The following is a 16,020-nucleotide window of genomic DNA, read 5'->3' as shown; positions in this document are numbered from 1 at the left end:
ATCAATCCATTGAGACTCGTGGGTAGCTCCAGGGTGTAGATCTCGCGTTGGATGCGGTCAGCCAGCCCATGCAGGAAGACATCCCACTGCGCCTCCTCGTTCCAGCGGCACTCTGCGGCGAGGGTGCGAAACTCGATGGAATAGTCAGCAACGGGTCTTTCTCCCTGGACGATGTCCGTGAGCTGGCGAGCCGCCTTCTCTCCCTGTGACTGCCCGGTCAAACACCCTCTTCATCTCCTCCGAGAGTGCCGCGAACGAGGAACAGCATGTTCGTTGGTTCTCCCATACCGCCGTCCCCCACAGAGCCGCACGCCCAGACAGCAATGTGAGCACGAAAGCCACCTTCAAATCTTCAGTGCAAAATGTCTGAGGCTGAAGGGCAAAGAACATAGAGCACTTGGTCAAAAAAGCTCTACAATAGTTAGGCTCACCCGAATATCTCTCAGGTGTCGGTAAACGGGGTTCAGTCTGTCGATCGGATGCGGGAGGAATGGGGGGAACCGGCGGTGGGGTTGGGTGCAGCGGGCATCGTCAGTTGTTGTATTTGCTGGGTGAGCCCGGACACCTGCGTTACCCACACCTGAACCGCTCGTCCAGTAGCGGCGAGATGTTCCTCCTGCCGTTCCATACGAGCCGAGCTGTGAGCGAAGTAATCCGCGAGCTCGGGTGTGCTAGCTGCCTCCATAATGGTCAGATCGTTCTGTGACGTGAAGTAACAGCGGAGACAATAGCAAGTAAAACTGGTTCTTTATTGAACAATATGAGCAACCAGACTCAGAAAGTGTATGAAGATGATAGATCCGTCTCAGTCCAAAACAGGCAGGTCTCACGATCTCACTCAGCATCAGCGGGAGAACTCAGGAATGGGTGCGTTGGCAACGCAGGCTTGCATGGGCAACTCGAAGAACACGGTCAGATGAGTGAAGTGAATTCCCAGTGAAGACGAGACGTGAAGACAAACTGCGACGAGGAATCTCCCAGATGAACCACAGGCTGGAGACACGAGGAATCGAGACGGAACAGGAACAGAAAGGGAAACATCCACAAAACAACGATCTGACAAACACAAGACGCACGAGGTGAGTATAAATAGGCACTGGAAATGAGAATCACCTGCCGCTGATTCTCCCGGAGGATAATCAACGACCAAGCCCACACACCACACACACACACACACATAACACACGCAAGGAAGAGTCAATGAATTCATCAACCGTGACACCTTTGTGCCATTCCTAAAAACATTGTACATACCTTTCATTTCCAAGGTGTTTGATTTTCACTTTACCATGTTCATGTACAGAGACTCATGTGAATGTTGAAGTCAGCAGGACTCAGTGGTATCTGGGCCCTGAAAGGAAAAAAAAAAGTGAACATACTGATATCAAGAGAAATACCTGCACAATTTTGGGAATAAATTTTAGATTTTTCTGGTTAAAATTGCTTTTTAAAATTCACAGAATACACACACACACACACAAATGTTTCCAACAATACATAATATAATGAACACCAGGTTTGTAGTGCTGCATAAAATAATAATAACAATAACCTATAGCAGCCTGTAAATCTTCCAAAAGATTTCAGTAACAACTAAGCTAGAGAAAAAAATATTGATTATCATATGTTACTTCAAATGTTTCCATTCGTTATGATGATATGAAATGAGATAATAGTAAAAACATGAAGCCGTTTGGTGCGTTTTGCTTTTCAAACGCGATCGCGTTCCAAAATATGAAACATTACGGTTACCATATACATATCTACGTTTGAGCAGATATCCACAAACACAGTAACAGTAAACACGGGTCTAAATATTATAATATTCACCATATATCTAGCAACAGTTCAACTGCAATGTGAAATTTATGCAACAATAACAAACTAATATGTAAGAATTTCTTACCTTACATCTTTCTTGTCTTCAAATCGCGTTCTTCTTCTTTTGACGTAAATCCAATGTAAGCTCACGGCGCGTCTTTCAAACTCGACGAAAAGCAGAGACTTGTGAAGTTTTTTTTGTGCTTTGTTTTTGTGGTAACGAGCGCGTTCGCGTTCCATGTGGAGATTTGCACGTGAATCTCTTTTGCGCGCGTGGGCGTGGTCAAATTAAAAATAATGAGGAAGCGTTTGAGAAGCTGGACATCTTGTTGGTTTTATACAAATGACTTAAACAGAGAATATTTGTTTTCAGTTTGAATCCGATCATTTAAAAGTACACACTTAAATGTTTATAAAGGTATCTGGCTCATAAATGTGTGACAAGTATTCGCTGAGTTTGGTTTCAGTTTATAGACGTGCTCAAGAAAAAAAAGTTCACCACGACGGGGAGGCAGAAAGCACACTCTGTTTATTTTCTTTATTTGACAAAAGCACAATGTTTTGATTTGATTGTAAGTGGACACATACAAAAGTAGAAATATCACAGATTCTTTTTTTATATTTCTTTTTTCTGTATGACCATAAATGACGGAGTAATTTAAGTTTATTGTGCTACAATGTGACGAAAATCCAGCAAAACGCGCGGGCGCGTTTGTCGACCCCAGAGGGTTAAGCAAGAGAAAGAAAAACGTCCAGGACCAGGAAAAACAACAAACAACCAGGACGTTCCCTTTCAGTCGAGAACGTCTACGACGAGACGTAGTCTACGTCGAATGAATGGGGATCTATTGAAAACGGCACTAGCGCTGCCACCTTCCAGTGCCTAGACAGAAGCCTCCTGATCTCCCCGCGTAAGAGACAGGGCTTTAGGCCAGGGAAGTCACTGCTGTTCCTACAGGACCACTGGGAAAGTGTTCCCTGTACATGGAAGGAAGGGACGCCGCGAAAGCCACATCCTGCTCACAGGGAGGTAACATGTGGAGAATACACATATGGACTGGGCGAATTGACGGCAGTACAACATATGGAATGTCACTGGGGAGGCTCCAGCCTATAACCGGGGGGAGCTACTCACCAGACAGTGACGGCAGAAAGCTCTGCCAAGGGAAGACACGGGCTCGCCGTAGGGAGCCGTATCATGGAAGAATACACATATGGGATCACCGTGGGGATCACAACATATGGACCCAGCCTAGCACAAGTTCCACCACTGCATACGAGTGGTAGGCCTGGCTTCGGACGCTCCGCCGTGTCCGTTGCCGGAGGGTGTGGAGGAACTCAACAGGGTTCGGTTTAAGAGGGAACTCTACACGTATCCAGTCCATAGGAGGGGAATGGCGCAGCAAGCCGTCACTTCGAACCGGGCTCAAGTGAAACTGGCTTCATGAGAAGGGAGACCACGAGAAGCAGTGGTTCGACTATAGGTGTTGCCCAGCCCCCAACTCTAGAATATCTTTCAGCGAAGCACTCTGTGTCAACGCCTAGGCGGGAGCACACACTCACTTCAGAGGAGCTCACCACCTAAGTGGACACGTGCATCTCGGGATTTTCACCAAGATGAAGGCAACCACCATTCAGTGGGCCAACCTCACTTGGAAACAGCCTTCCCTTTCTGCTGATTTCCTTAACAGACAAGAGCTGGTCTGAGGTCCTAAGGCTTGCGTTCTGTGCAAGTATAACCGCAATGAAGCGGACGGACAGAGAAAGCCAGGGCTGGGTCTGCCTCCTCCGGGGCAGCGCTTGTAGGCTCACCACATGGTCCCACCTTTAGGGAGAGGTAGGAACCTTGGGCACATATCCAGCCCGGGGTCACAGGTAGTGATAGTTAGCCGGCCCGAATTCCAGGCACAACTCGTTGACCGAAAGCGAGCAAGTCCCTACCCTCTAGTAGAGACCACGCAAGCAGGAGAACTGTTTCTTTAAAAACAGAATTTTTAACTCACTGCCTGCAGTGGCTCAGGGGCGATCTCTGCAGTGCAGTAGCACTAGAGATAAGGCCCAAGAGGATAAAGAGGGGTGCAAGGCTTTTCTTGCTCCCTCAGGAACCTGACGATCAGGACGTGCTTCCCATGCTACTGCATCATGATGTGCGTCAAAGAAAAAAATCGAGGCGACATCATTTTGAGGGTGGAGGACACAGCCCTCACTCCAACCCATCTTGCAGGAAAGAGAGCACTGAAATGACCGAACACCTTCAGGATCTCCTCACGGAGAGAAGACACTTCTAGGTTCCACTTCTATTTGGCGTAAGCAACACTTCCTCTTAGGGGTGCTCTCGCAGAAGTGATGGTGACTTCTACATAATCCTGCGGTAGCCATCTGAACCTCCGTGTCCATTTTTAGGACCGGCCTGGAATCTCTCCAGGGGTCTGAACATGGGTGCCATCATGCCACGTCCCTGAGAATGTATTCAGAGGAAAGTCAGGAAGGGCTGTTGAGGGGAACTAGGTCTGGTTGGGCCAATAAGGGGCAACTATCAAGACCTGCTCCACTCCTGACCTAGCACAGTACGTGCAAGCAACATGCGCGCAAAAAAAACAGGAGCACTGCTCAACACTACAGTAGGTGTGAAGAAAATTACTGAGCTTCAGGAGCATCTCTGCTCAACACCTGAGTGTAATGAAATTCACTGAGCTTCAGGAGCATCTCTTCTCAACACCTGAGTGTGATGAAAATCACTGAACTTGAGCCAAGCAGCAATGAATCGTATAGCCGCTTTTTTAGAAGGCTCACTGGGGAACGCATTTCTGCGGGGCCCTGGGGCCAGCTGAGAGCCAGTGTCTGTCCAAGGGTTGTCCGCTCAGACAGAAATAACACAACCGTCCACAACCTAGTAAGCTCTCCATGCATTTCTGGAAAGGGCTGAGAACCAGCACGGCCCGCCCCGCCCCGTGAGACCAATCATCCAACCGAGACTGAGTGGGACACGATGGAGGGTTTCACTCGAGCCCAACAGCCTCGGCAGCCCAATTCAGCATAGCTGACAGTTCTGGATCCGACTCGGGCAACGTTACGCAGTTGAGTCATCATCTCCAGAGGCCAGCTCACCCTCTGATGCTGCAATCGGCGTCCTGTCCTCTGGGGGAGCCCCGGGTGAAACGGCCGGTCCACTATTACGATGGACCAGCACGCTCCACGGGGGACTCCACCGGCTGCGGTGGAAGGGAGGAGTGAGGAGCCCACATGGAATCGTTACCGGGCAAGACATCCAAAAGCATCCTCCTATCACCCATCCCACGCGGCACCCGAAGGCGGGGCGTGGTAATGGGGACTCGCGCTTCGCGGACAAAGGCGAGTCTCGACCTCAACACCGCAACAGTCATATTCAATGAATCAGTGAAGCACTCACTTCTCGCCCTCTAACCAACTGTCAAACACACAAACAAATAGAAATTTTATGCTGTTATAACAGCAGTTGAGAGCTTAAGAAGCGTGCAATCACCGTTGCACTCACGCTGTAGAAACACCACCACTGGGAGGTCTTCCCGCAAGAACACAGACACACTCGCTTGTTGTGTAAACAATAGTACTCTTAAGTTCAGAGGCATCCGATCGGCTCCGAAGAGAAAGGCAACTGGTGCGTGCGTCCACTTCCGTGTTTATACCTGCGCTGCGGGGCGGAGAGTGTAATCACGCACTCCAATGTTGAATGTTGAATTGGCTTGATTAAATAGTAGCACGAAGAAGACAGGCTCCCTAAGCGTGATCCCAGTCAGTCGTAACGTACGACCACGTCAAACGTGAGCGACTGAAAGGGAACTTCCCTGCACAGTCAATGACTTAGTATATTGTATTTTATATTAGTTTTGCAAGCAGAAATGTAATAAATATATATATATATATATATATATATATATATATATATATATATATATATATATTGTTTGTACTGTGATGAAGAATACGTGAGATTGTTTTATAGACCAGGGCTTTTGAAACTTTGTAATGCCAATAGCCCCCAAATATTATGATCCCCTTCCAAAGGCAGCCAAACATTTTTATATTTTCATAAAAGACCCAAGTATACTGTGTGAGAAACTGTGTGGTATAAAGGCAATATTTTGGTTGCAAAATTAAATAATTGGTTTTCATACAGCTAGGTGAAATTAACTCATAACTGAAAATTGCAACTGAAAAATGAAGAAGTTTACAGATGAACAGATAAGGACGATCCCCCATTCCTTAAATATAAATACAGCTATATATACAGTATATTCATACAATACTATAATACCACATACTATGTGAGAAAAAGTGTGATTTTGTTGTTGGCAAAAATAAATAATTGGCTTTTATATAGTTAGTTTACTAAAGCTAATGCAACATTTGAAAAATATTATCTGGAAAATATTGTATTAAGTTTTTTTACTTACATTTTGTAAAATCTTTTCCCCCCTCATTTTCCCCTCACTTTCCCCCCTAAAATATTCTTTACTTTTTTGTTTGAAAACCCCTGGTATAGACATACATGTGTGTGTGGTAATGATCATGTTGTAGTTTTCATGTAACAAGTCTTTCAACCATAACAGTATAATTTTCAATGACGAGTGTTGATCGTCCATAAAAAGAGAAGCACTAAAATCTTCAGGACATTTCCTAGACTGACTTGATGCTTTAAACATGCAATAACAAGGATGTCATCTTCCCATTATTCCTTCATATTATATATTACGGCTGTTAACTACAACTGGAATAGATGTGTAGAACAGATTACTTGGCATGTCACTAACCTGTTCTTCATCCTACAGGGGGACTCTGGAGGTCCTATGGTCAGCAAACAGGGTTCGGTCTGGATCCAGTCTAGAGTTGTGAGCTTTGGCATAGGTTGTGCTGAACCCAACTTACCTGGTGTGTATGCGAGAGTTTCTAAGTACCAGAACTGGATCAATGAGCATATCACCACCAACCAGCCAGGCTTCATTACGTTCACCTCCAATGGTACTGACAGTGACCTGAGCACCAGCTGTACTGATGTGCCTGCCATTACGACAACTACTGCCCCTCCAACTACAACTGTCCCAAGTGAGGTTCCTTCAAGTTATAAGATCCTGAAAAAAACATGCATACATTGTTCACTTGGCAACTTGTCCAAGGACTTTTGTGGATTAAAAGTGTACTTGATTTCAAAGTGTTTTTACTTAAAGGGGAACTTGGTAACTCTAGCCATTTCTTCGCTGATTTTCACTTTTGTTGTCGCATGTTTTCTCAGTGAGCTCCCCCTAAAGCTCTGGGGCGTATATTTCACAACACTGTCGTAAAAAAAAACTCACTTTGCGGTGCCCTCCTCCCCCTTTCTACCGCTGCTCATGTGCATTTGTTATTATCGGAGCCGGCCAAATTTATCTTGTGGAGCTATGTCTACCGAGGTGTGTAATACATCATACACAGTATCATAGAACATTGACATGTACATTTTGTATTGTGTTATCAACCATAAGCCGTAACAGGGGGTGGGCGGATGAACCTAGCAAACATTGCTGCTTATTCTTGTCTTCCTCTCCCTCACCTCCTCCGCCGAGAACCGTCTCTTTGGTCTTTTCTCTGGAACATCTGAAGAGTGATCCATCGTCACTTGTTCTTATAGCTAGCCAGCGTGGCTTACCGGTATGGGGGGGGGGGGGGTGTTTATGTCGAATTGCCGTAAAGCAGTTCATGTTTCTCGCTTGTTCCCGCCTCACGAGACTTCCTATTTCCAACTTACCGGGACGTTAGTCCCCATGTTGCAAGGTTGGTTTTCCGCCTGGGAACGCTGGGGGGAGCGGGGAAAGTCACCATTCTCACCAGAACAGGCTATTTAACCATCCAAATGATTTCTAAACGGTTTTATTAAGTTGGAATAGTTGCCAAGTTCCCCTTTAAATTCAGGTAAACACATATTTATATTGCTAGTGAAGGACATTCATGTAGTCATTTTCAAGCAAGGTGAAAGAGGCACAGGGCTTCAGACCCAATGCGACAAATAAAATAGCTACAATAATTTAAAATGCATTCAAAATTAGCAACACTTTCATCAGATATCATCATTTCATTAGAGTTCCTAAATGCAACAATGAACAAACAAATTACTTATGAACCAGTTCATTTTAATAAGCCAGTAAAAAGTATTAATGAAAAAGCATTATGCCTGTGACTTCAGACTTAGTATAATAATAAAGGTAACACTTTACAATAATAGTACATGAATAATCATGTACTAATACCTGAATTAATAATTACTTTACTATGAACTAATGATGAGTTAAGACATGTATTAATGAGGTACTAACCTTAATTACGACATGAGTATCATGAATTCCTACATGAATATACCATCTTAACTACGCGTTAGTACATGCTTGTTAATTAATGTATTAATTAACATTTCGAGGTAAAGTAAATCAAACATGCTCTAGATCAAAAGAAAGATGTACTAAAAGGGCACAATGTTAAACCCTAACCCTAACATGAATTCATGACTTGTTAATGTATCATAATGTCATGACTTTACTTGGAGGGGCACATCATTACTAACTCATCATTAATTACTTGGAAAGTAACATGAATTCATGATTTGTTAATGTATCATGTAATTTCTTGTCTTGGCCCTCCAAGAGTAAATCTTCAAAAATGTATCAATTACACATGTTTTATACATATTCAGCTCTTCTAAATCAGATATCATTTGGTGCTTGTCGGTGGTTTGTAAAGAAGTGGAAGAGCAGAGGTGCTGTGCCTGAATTTAGATGGAGAAGGAACTGAACGGTAGGAAAAAAGTGGACAAATTTTGAAGGGGCAATAGTGGCCCCAAAGAAGAGCCAGCAAACAAGACTAACATCCGACTGCATTATGATATAAAGACAGTAAACAAATCCAGAAAATAACCATCATCTGTGCTATCACTGATTTTAATTTTGAAAATTGCATCTGTTTAATGAATATGCTAGTGTAGTAGGTATTTTACACTTGAAGGCAGCAGTGGAATCACTTAAAACGGAATGAGATAGTTTTAATTAAGAATGCATCATTGTGTGTTCAATGAGTAGGTTTAATTTAAATATTTCAAGACATCTTGTGTCATTCACTGATGTATGTGACAATTGATGGTGTCAAATTTATGAACAATTTAACATTGTGCCCTTTTAGTACATCTTTCTTCTGATCTAGAGCATGTTTGATTTACTTTACCTCGAAATGTTAATTAATACATTAATTAACAAGCATGTACTAACGCGTAGTTAAGATGGTATATTCATGTAGGAATTCATGATACTCATGTTGTAATTAAGGTTAGTACCTCATTAATACATGTCTTAACTCATCATTAGTTCATAGTAAAGTAATTATTAATTCAGGTATTAGTACATGATTATTCATGTACTATTATTGTAAAGTGTTACCATAATGAACACTATATATTATATTGTATAATATACACTTACGGTGTGCTGAAATACTACTGAAAATTCATGATCCTAACCTTCACCTCCTTGCTGAAATATCAGTTGGCCAGACAGCGATTCATCTTTTCTGTATCATTTAAATACTGATGTCTGGGGACTAGAGGTTTGACAGTGGTGAAGTATTTTTTACTTTAGTCAAGTACATTTTTCAAGTGTCTGTACTTTATCAGTGTTTTTCTCTGGAAAACTTTTACTTCACAACATTCCAAATCATAATGTCATACTTTTTACTGCACTACATTTCATAAATAAAAGTCCATGGTCTATTGTTATTTTTTTTATTTTTTTTTACCTTTGATACTTAAGTACATTAGAAGTTTTGTACTTTCTTGCTTGTACTCAAGTAAAACTTTCAATTGCTTTTACTTGAGAAAAAAAAGAAAGAACTAGATTTCCAGTGTAATTAAGTATTAAATGAAATTCAATATGAAACATAGTGCAGTAAAAAGTACGACATTATGCTTTGGAATGTTGTGAAGTAAAAGTTTTCCAAAGAAAAACACTGATAAAGCACAGACACTTTAAAAATTTACTTAAGCAGAGTAAAAATACTTCACTACTGTCTGCCTCTGCTGTGCACAATTTAAGTAGCTAAATTCCATTAAAAATGACCAATTGTTTGTCTAAAATTTGTTTTCTTTATCTTGTCCATTGTCAGTGTGTGGCAAAGCACGTTTCAACACAAGGATAGTGGGGGGACTGAATGCACCTGCTGGGGCTTGGCCATGGCAGGTCAGCCTTCATAGGAGCGGGAGACATTTTTGTGGTGGATCCCTCATCAACAATCAGTGGGTTCTGACAGCAGCTCACTGCTTTAACAGGTAATTATAATAAACCAACCCTTGCAATTATTTAAAAAATAAAATCATTCAATTGATGTGGAGAATGCATAACACTTCCTTTTCTACCATATTCCAGTGTTTCAACATCTGGCCTAATTGTGTATCTGGGCCGACAGACACAGGAAGGAACAAATGCAGATGAGGTGTCCATAGGTGTCTCTAGTATCATAAAACACCCAAACTACATTAGCAGCACTAACGACAACGACATCACTCTTCTGAAACTGGCTTCGCCAGTGAATTTTACTGACTTTATCAGTCCGGTCTGTCTGGCTTCCTCAAACAGTGTGTTCTTCAACCGAACCTCCAGCTGGGTCACAGGATGGGGAGCGATTCATTCAAGCAGTACGTATTTAATTTAACTAACCTCGATCAGAGTCACAGGATACTGTACTATCGCAATAGTTGACGTATATTTTATCATTTTATGTGTTTCTCAGCTCCCCTGCCTTCACCGCAAACTCTACAGGAAGTGGATGTGCCTATTGTTGGAAACAGGCAGTGTAAGTGTCTTTATAGTGTCTCAACAATCACAGACAACATGATATGTGCTGGACTATTGGAAGGGGGCAAAGACTCCTGTCAGGTAACAACTCCCATACTTCTGTTTGTGTTATTTCATATAGTTTTAATGTGCTGCTGATATTGCATTTGCGACAGACCACTGCATTGGAGGTATAGCCTAGCAACCCTTCACCGTTCCTCCGTCAAGGGTAGTGAGGGGGGAAAGCTATTCGGGCAGTTTCTGGCAGAGAAAGGTGCCGTCCACTACCTGGTAAGCTCTCCATGCACTTCGGGAAAGAAAGGCACTGGGGCGGTGAGCTGAGAACCAGTGCCGGAGCACACAGGGGAATGACCGCGGCAACACTGAACAGTGAACTGAAACAGTGAAGCACTCACTTTTTCGCCCTCTAACCAGCCGTCAACAACACAGAAAACTGATGCTGTTAAAACAGCAGTTGAGAGCTCAAAGCTCGCGATCACCGCTGCACTCGCGCTGTAGAACCACCAGCACTGGGAGATTCTTCATAGAAGAACACGACACACTCGCTCGTTGTTAACAACAGCACTCTTCAGAGACATCGAAGTCGATCGGCTCCGAAGCGAAAGACAAGTGGTGCGTGCATCCGCTTCCGTGTTTATACCCGAGCTGCGGGGCGGAGCGCGAGATGCAATTCACGCACTCCAATGTACATTGGCTCATTTTAACAATACTCGAAGATGACAGGCTCCCTAAGCGTGATCCCAGTCAGTCGTAACGTACGACCACGTCGAACGTGAGCGACTGAAAGGGAACTTCCCTGCACAGTCAATGACTTAGTATATTGTATTTTATATTAGTTTTGCAAGCAGAAATGCAATTTATATATATATACATATATATATATATTGTTTGTACTGTGATGAATAAGACGTGAGATTGTTTTATAGACCAGGGCTTTTGAAACTTTTTAATGCCAATGGCCCCCAAATATTATGATCCCCTTCCAAAGGCAGCCAAACATTTTTATATTTTCATAAAAGACCCAAGTATACTGTGTAAGACTGAAAATATTGGTTGCGGCCTGGTCTATGAGACAAAGGGGCCTTGCTGGCTAATTAGCATTCGACCTCCCCCATACAGCCTGACTTCCTCTCAGAAACAACAAAGAACTCACTCAAGAACATGGTTTGATGCGAATGTTGATCAATAACTTATGTTTTTGGTGTCATTTGAAAGGTCTCAAAGTGAGTGGTACAGATATCTCATATCCAGATAGATAAAATAAAAGGTAATAAGGTTTATAGAAGTTTAGAGAAAACTGGTTAAGCCATTTGAGGGTGGTCTTCCCCATCCCCCATGTCACCTGGGCAAACAGTATAAAGGAAGGTGTGCTTGCTCTATCTGGTCTCTTGTACTTGGCTGGTGAGAAATGGAATAGGTGGTAGTTCTCTCTCTCTCTCTCTCTCTCTCTCTCTTTCTTTCTTTCTTTCTCTTTCTCTCTCCCTATCTCAGGTACAAGCTGGGTAAGATTCTTTGGTGTAACCAATGTATAACCATGTTCTAGATATTTGAATTGATTGTGGAATTAATTTCTGATATCTGAAACATTAAAATGTTACATTCGATTATTCTAACTGATCTTGACATTGTTCATTTAATGGCTAAAAGGAATAGTCAAATATTCACTCACCTTTAGTGAGGCACAGATATTATTAAAACCTTTCATTTATGGAGTCAGATGAATTAACGAGAGAATACATAACTAAATGTATTGTAAATTTAACCAACCAATACTTCGCATGAGAAAAGGACAGGAGCACGTGAGACCTTCCCTGTGTTATTGGAAAACCTCCATTGGACCAATTTCACGGGCCTTACAAAACCTTTGAAGATGTTACGTGTCAGAACGTAAATGTCGTTTAATGATTGTTGTACCACATGTGAGTGTATGCATGTTTCTTGTTGTGTTCTTCTCTCTCCCCGCTCATTTGAGTGCAACAGGTGCAGCTGCTAAGTGGGTGCGGCTGAAGCCACTCAGCGTGTCAGCGTGTGTGTAAAAGCAGAGTGAACCATCTCTTCGTCGAGTTCACCCTCCTACTTCCATGGTAGAGCGTGTGTACGACTGCTGCCCAAAACGAGTTGTAAATCTAGAGTGAGATTCGTGCTGTCTGTTCATCAGTGAGAGCTGCGTTGCGCCCCAGCTCATGTGAACTATCCTATAGAGGAGCTTTAACTGTTGTAGCGGTATAGGCCGGTAATTGTATTTAGCTTACTCCTCTTATCTTTGTAAAATAAATTCCTGAGAGAGACAAGAGGCCCTTTTTCTTTAACATTATTTTCTCCTGTTTACTGGTCAGTAAGGGAGGTAAGAACAATGTATTTTACTTATAGTTTTTATTCCAGGTAAGAGGGTTTAAAACTTAGTTAGAGACTCCCTTTTTGTTTGTTTTTTTGGCCGACTGAAAAACCTCTCAGTGACATACTTTTTTTTAAAGAACAGCAAAGACCCTTTTGTAAACAAATAAATCACTTTTCTTGATATCTTGGCTGTGTGCCGTTGTGTTTATGGGAGCAGGAGATTGAACTCCGGGCGTCATCCATTTTAACGGGTGCCGCTCTCGATGTTCGTGCATGTGGCGCGTAACAGAAGACCATCACTAGAATTTTGAGCACTGAAACAACAGCGCCGGTTTCAATGATCCTACCACTCAAAACTATGATAATGAAGTTTCATTTCAGGGAAATGAAGCATGCCATCAGAGAAAACATGTAAATCTGATACATTGACCCAGATCTCCAGGATTTCTTTAATAAATGCACTGCATTGGACCCCAGGTTCAAATCGCTCCCTCACTTGGATTCTGCCTGTCACCAGAACATCTTTGAAGATCTCATCACAGAAGATCTGAGCAGAACAGAGCAGGGATGTATTTAATGCTAAGGTTGTTTTTTATTTGATTGATTTTTCCTCACTTCTGTCATGTCTTAACTGAACATATTGTTGTTACAGTGTTCACTGATAAAACCCAATCATTTACTGTTGTCTTTGTTGTATAATACTGCAGACTGAGACCACAGAGACAACACAGGACAGGCCATCAACTTCACAAGCTACTTCCTTACCAGTGATGCCAGAATCTGAGACATCATCCTCCTCCAAAGAAGTCAGCCATGGCAGAAGTATTTGGCTCCCTCTTTGCAACTGGTCAGAGGAACTATCCTAATTTGAAGCAGAAGGTGAAGGAGGAGGTATATGCCTGGTGGAAGTCCAATGAAACAATATTTCCAAATCTAGCCAAGTTGGCCAAATGCTACCTGGCAGTACCTGCCACCTCCGTCCCAAGTGAGAAGGTTTTTTCAATGGCAGGTGACACAGTCACTGCCACAATATCTACCCTTACTAGTGAAAGTGTGGACAAACTTGTGTTTCTGAAAAAAAAAAAAAACTTAAAGATACAATGAAGCTACCTTTAAGAGGAACATTGTCTTGTGATACACCAGATACACTGCCTATTAAGCACAGATTGTTCTTTTCTTTTATATTTTATAGGAGATGGAGTAATTAACAAGATTAATCCTTGGATCCATTAGCGCCTGCACTAAGCCATAAGGCTGATATCTCTAAATAAGCTCTAACTTTAATAATGTTCAAGGGAAAAAAAGCTTATGGGGGGTGTTTGGCTCGAGGTCATGGTTCAAAGGACCCTAGGTTGATTTTACTCTGAACCATCCCTTTAAAGCTGCAGATTCACCTTATGTAGACCTTCATTAAATATCACAAAATAGCCACATCAGTCAATTTCTTATAAACACAAGGTAGTTTTTTGTGATTATGTTTCAGCGGGATCAGGCTAAACTGAATGGAGATCAGTCACATTCATACTGAGTAATAGTGATTCAAGAATATGAATGATTACCTTGTAAAGCAGTAATAAGAGAGAATGAGATAAGGCACAGGATATCATCAAGTCCCAGGTCAGGTGATGATCCTGTCAACTACAACTATACATAACCAATGTCACCATTATCAGGAGCGTGCTTCTCATTTTTGTCCAATTGTCCATCCTCATCTGCCTTCACTAAAGGAAAGAAGGCAAGGTGCTCTAATAAACATTACTAAAGAATGGTCATTTTTAAAGAATGTAGTAACATGGATGGTTTATTCAAACACTTTAATAACTGTATAAATTAATGTATTTAATTACAGTCCGTAACAATATAAATCAAACGCAAATAACAAGCATGCAGAGCAAAGGAATAGAGAAATAATAAGGTAGATGCAGCAGTGTTTGAAACTGTTCCAGAGAAGTTATGTGAATATGTCAGATGGTTCAAGTTACAAACAAAGACTTCTGTTTAGGATGCACCAGTGTTTTCTCTCTAATGAGGACGCGTCAATTCTGGGCATTTTAAAACTGAGTTTTTCATTGAGAAACAGAGAGCTGTACAAGCATCTGGTGGTTACACCATGGTATTACATATTTTTTCTTTCTTTTCTCACACCTAATCTGCCTTCAAAAAAATGATTTTAAAGGCCTAGTCTCTATTTTAAAACAGAAAAAAAATATTATTGAACAAACGTTACATTGATTTTACTGGGGATATTAGAACACCAGGATGAATAAATTATTTAATTCTCATTTTAGGGTGAACTATCGCTTTAAGTTGAAAGGGCATGTTAACAAATGGCTCTCAACTTCTTGGAAAAAAATATGTTTACCAATTAATGGAAGATGGAGGATTTTGGGAATAGTTTGCCATTCCGTTTGGTGTCGCTTCTGGTTCAGAAATAGCACAATTAACTTAATACATGGTTCTTTATGTGCCTGTTTAGGGAGAATTAGATAAAGCTTATGGCATCTGTTTGAGTCTGGGGTATTTTCTGCTATCTGGAAAGAGAAACTGAGCAGCTCACCATAACAAGAGCTGATTTGTATTTTTCTTCATCTTCTCAGGAATGGCAGCACTGGGCCTCATTTACACTGTTAGACTTTTCTGTAATTTCTACAGTTATTTACTTTAAATCCCCCAGTATTATACTGCTATTTCTCTTTACAGTAAATAACTGTGATTACCATTGCATCATGGGAATTTTCTGTGACGTCTAACACCACATACAGAGACTTACTGTATTTTTAAAATTTGCTTTATACTACTGTATTTGACGTAACTGCCTCTCTGGCTGGCACCATTCCACCGTGCTTTTTATTTCCTAATTTTTGCTTTACACCTCGTGTCTACAACGCTATAATAATAGGCAGAGGCTGTCTATATTGGACACATTGAAGCGACCGGACCTTTAAATGCAAACCTGTTTGTCCCTTGTCAGAAATAGCGCGAGCGCTTGGAATCGTATCGGACTCGTATTAAATAT

The 16,020-nt window shown here is 41.9% G+C and overlaps 1 protein-coding gene across 1 annotated transcript; it reads left to right on the top strand.

Annotated features, from left to right (window-relative positions):
* Positions 1–4,999: 4,999 nt before the first annotated feature.
* On the top strand, positions 5,000–15,552 carry LOC307171718 (tryptase-like; the record flags this gene model as incomplete). Its single annotated transcript, XM_079893515.1, has 7 exons — positions 5,000–5,080; positions 6,630–6,903; positions 9,979–10,141; positions 10,239–10,507; positions 10,603–10,748; positions 13,857–13,997; positions 15,481–15,552. 7 exons carry the CDS (start codon positions 5,000–5,002, stop codon positions 15,550–15,552), a joined length of 1,146 nt encoding a protein of 381 aa, XP_079749641.1.
* Between the last annotated feature and the right edge of the window lie 468 nt (positions 15,553–16,020).

This window comes from Squalius cephalus (assembly GCF_949319135.1).
Source record: "Squalius cephalus genome assembly, chromosome: 1".
In the NCBI taxonomy this organism is placed as follows: domain Eukaryota; kingdom Metazoa; phylum Chordata; class Actinopteri; order Cypriniformes; family Leuciscidae; genus Squalius; species Squalius cephalus.
This window is presented reverse-complemented; position numbering and strand designations above follow the sequence as displayed.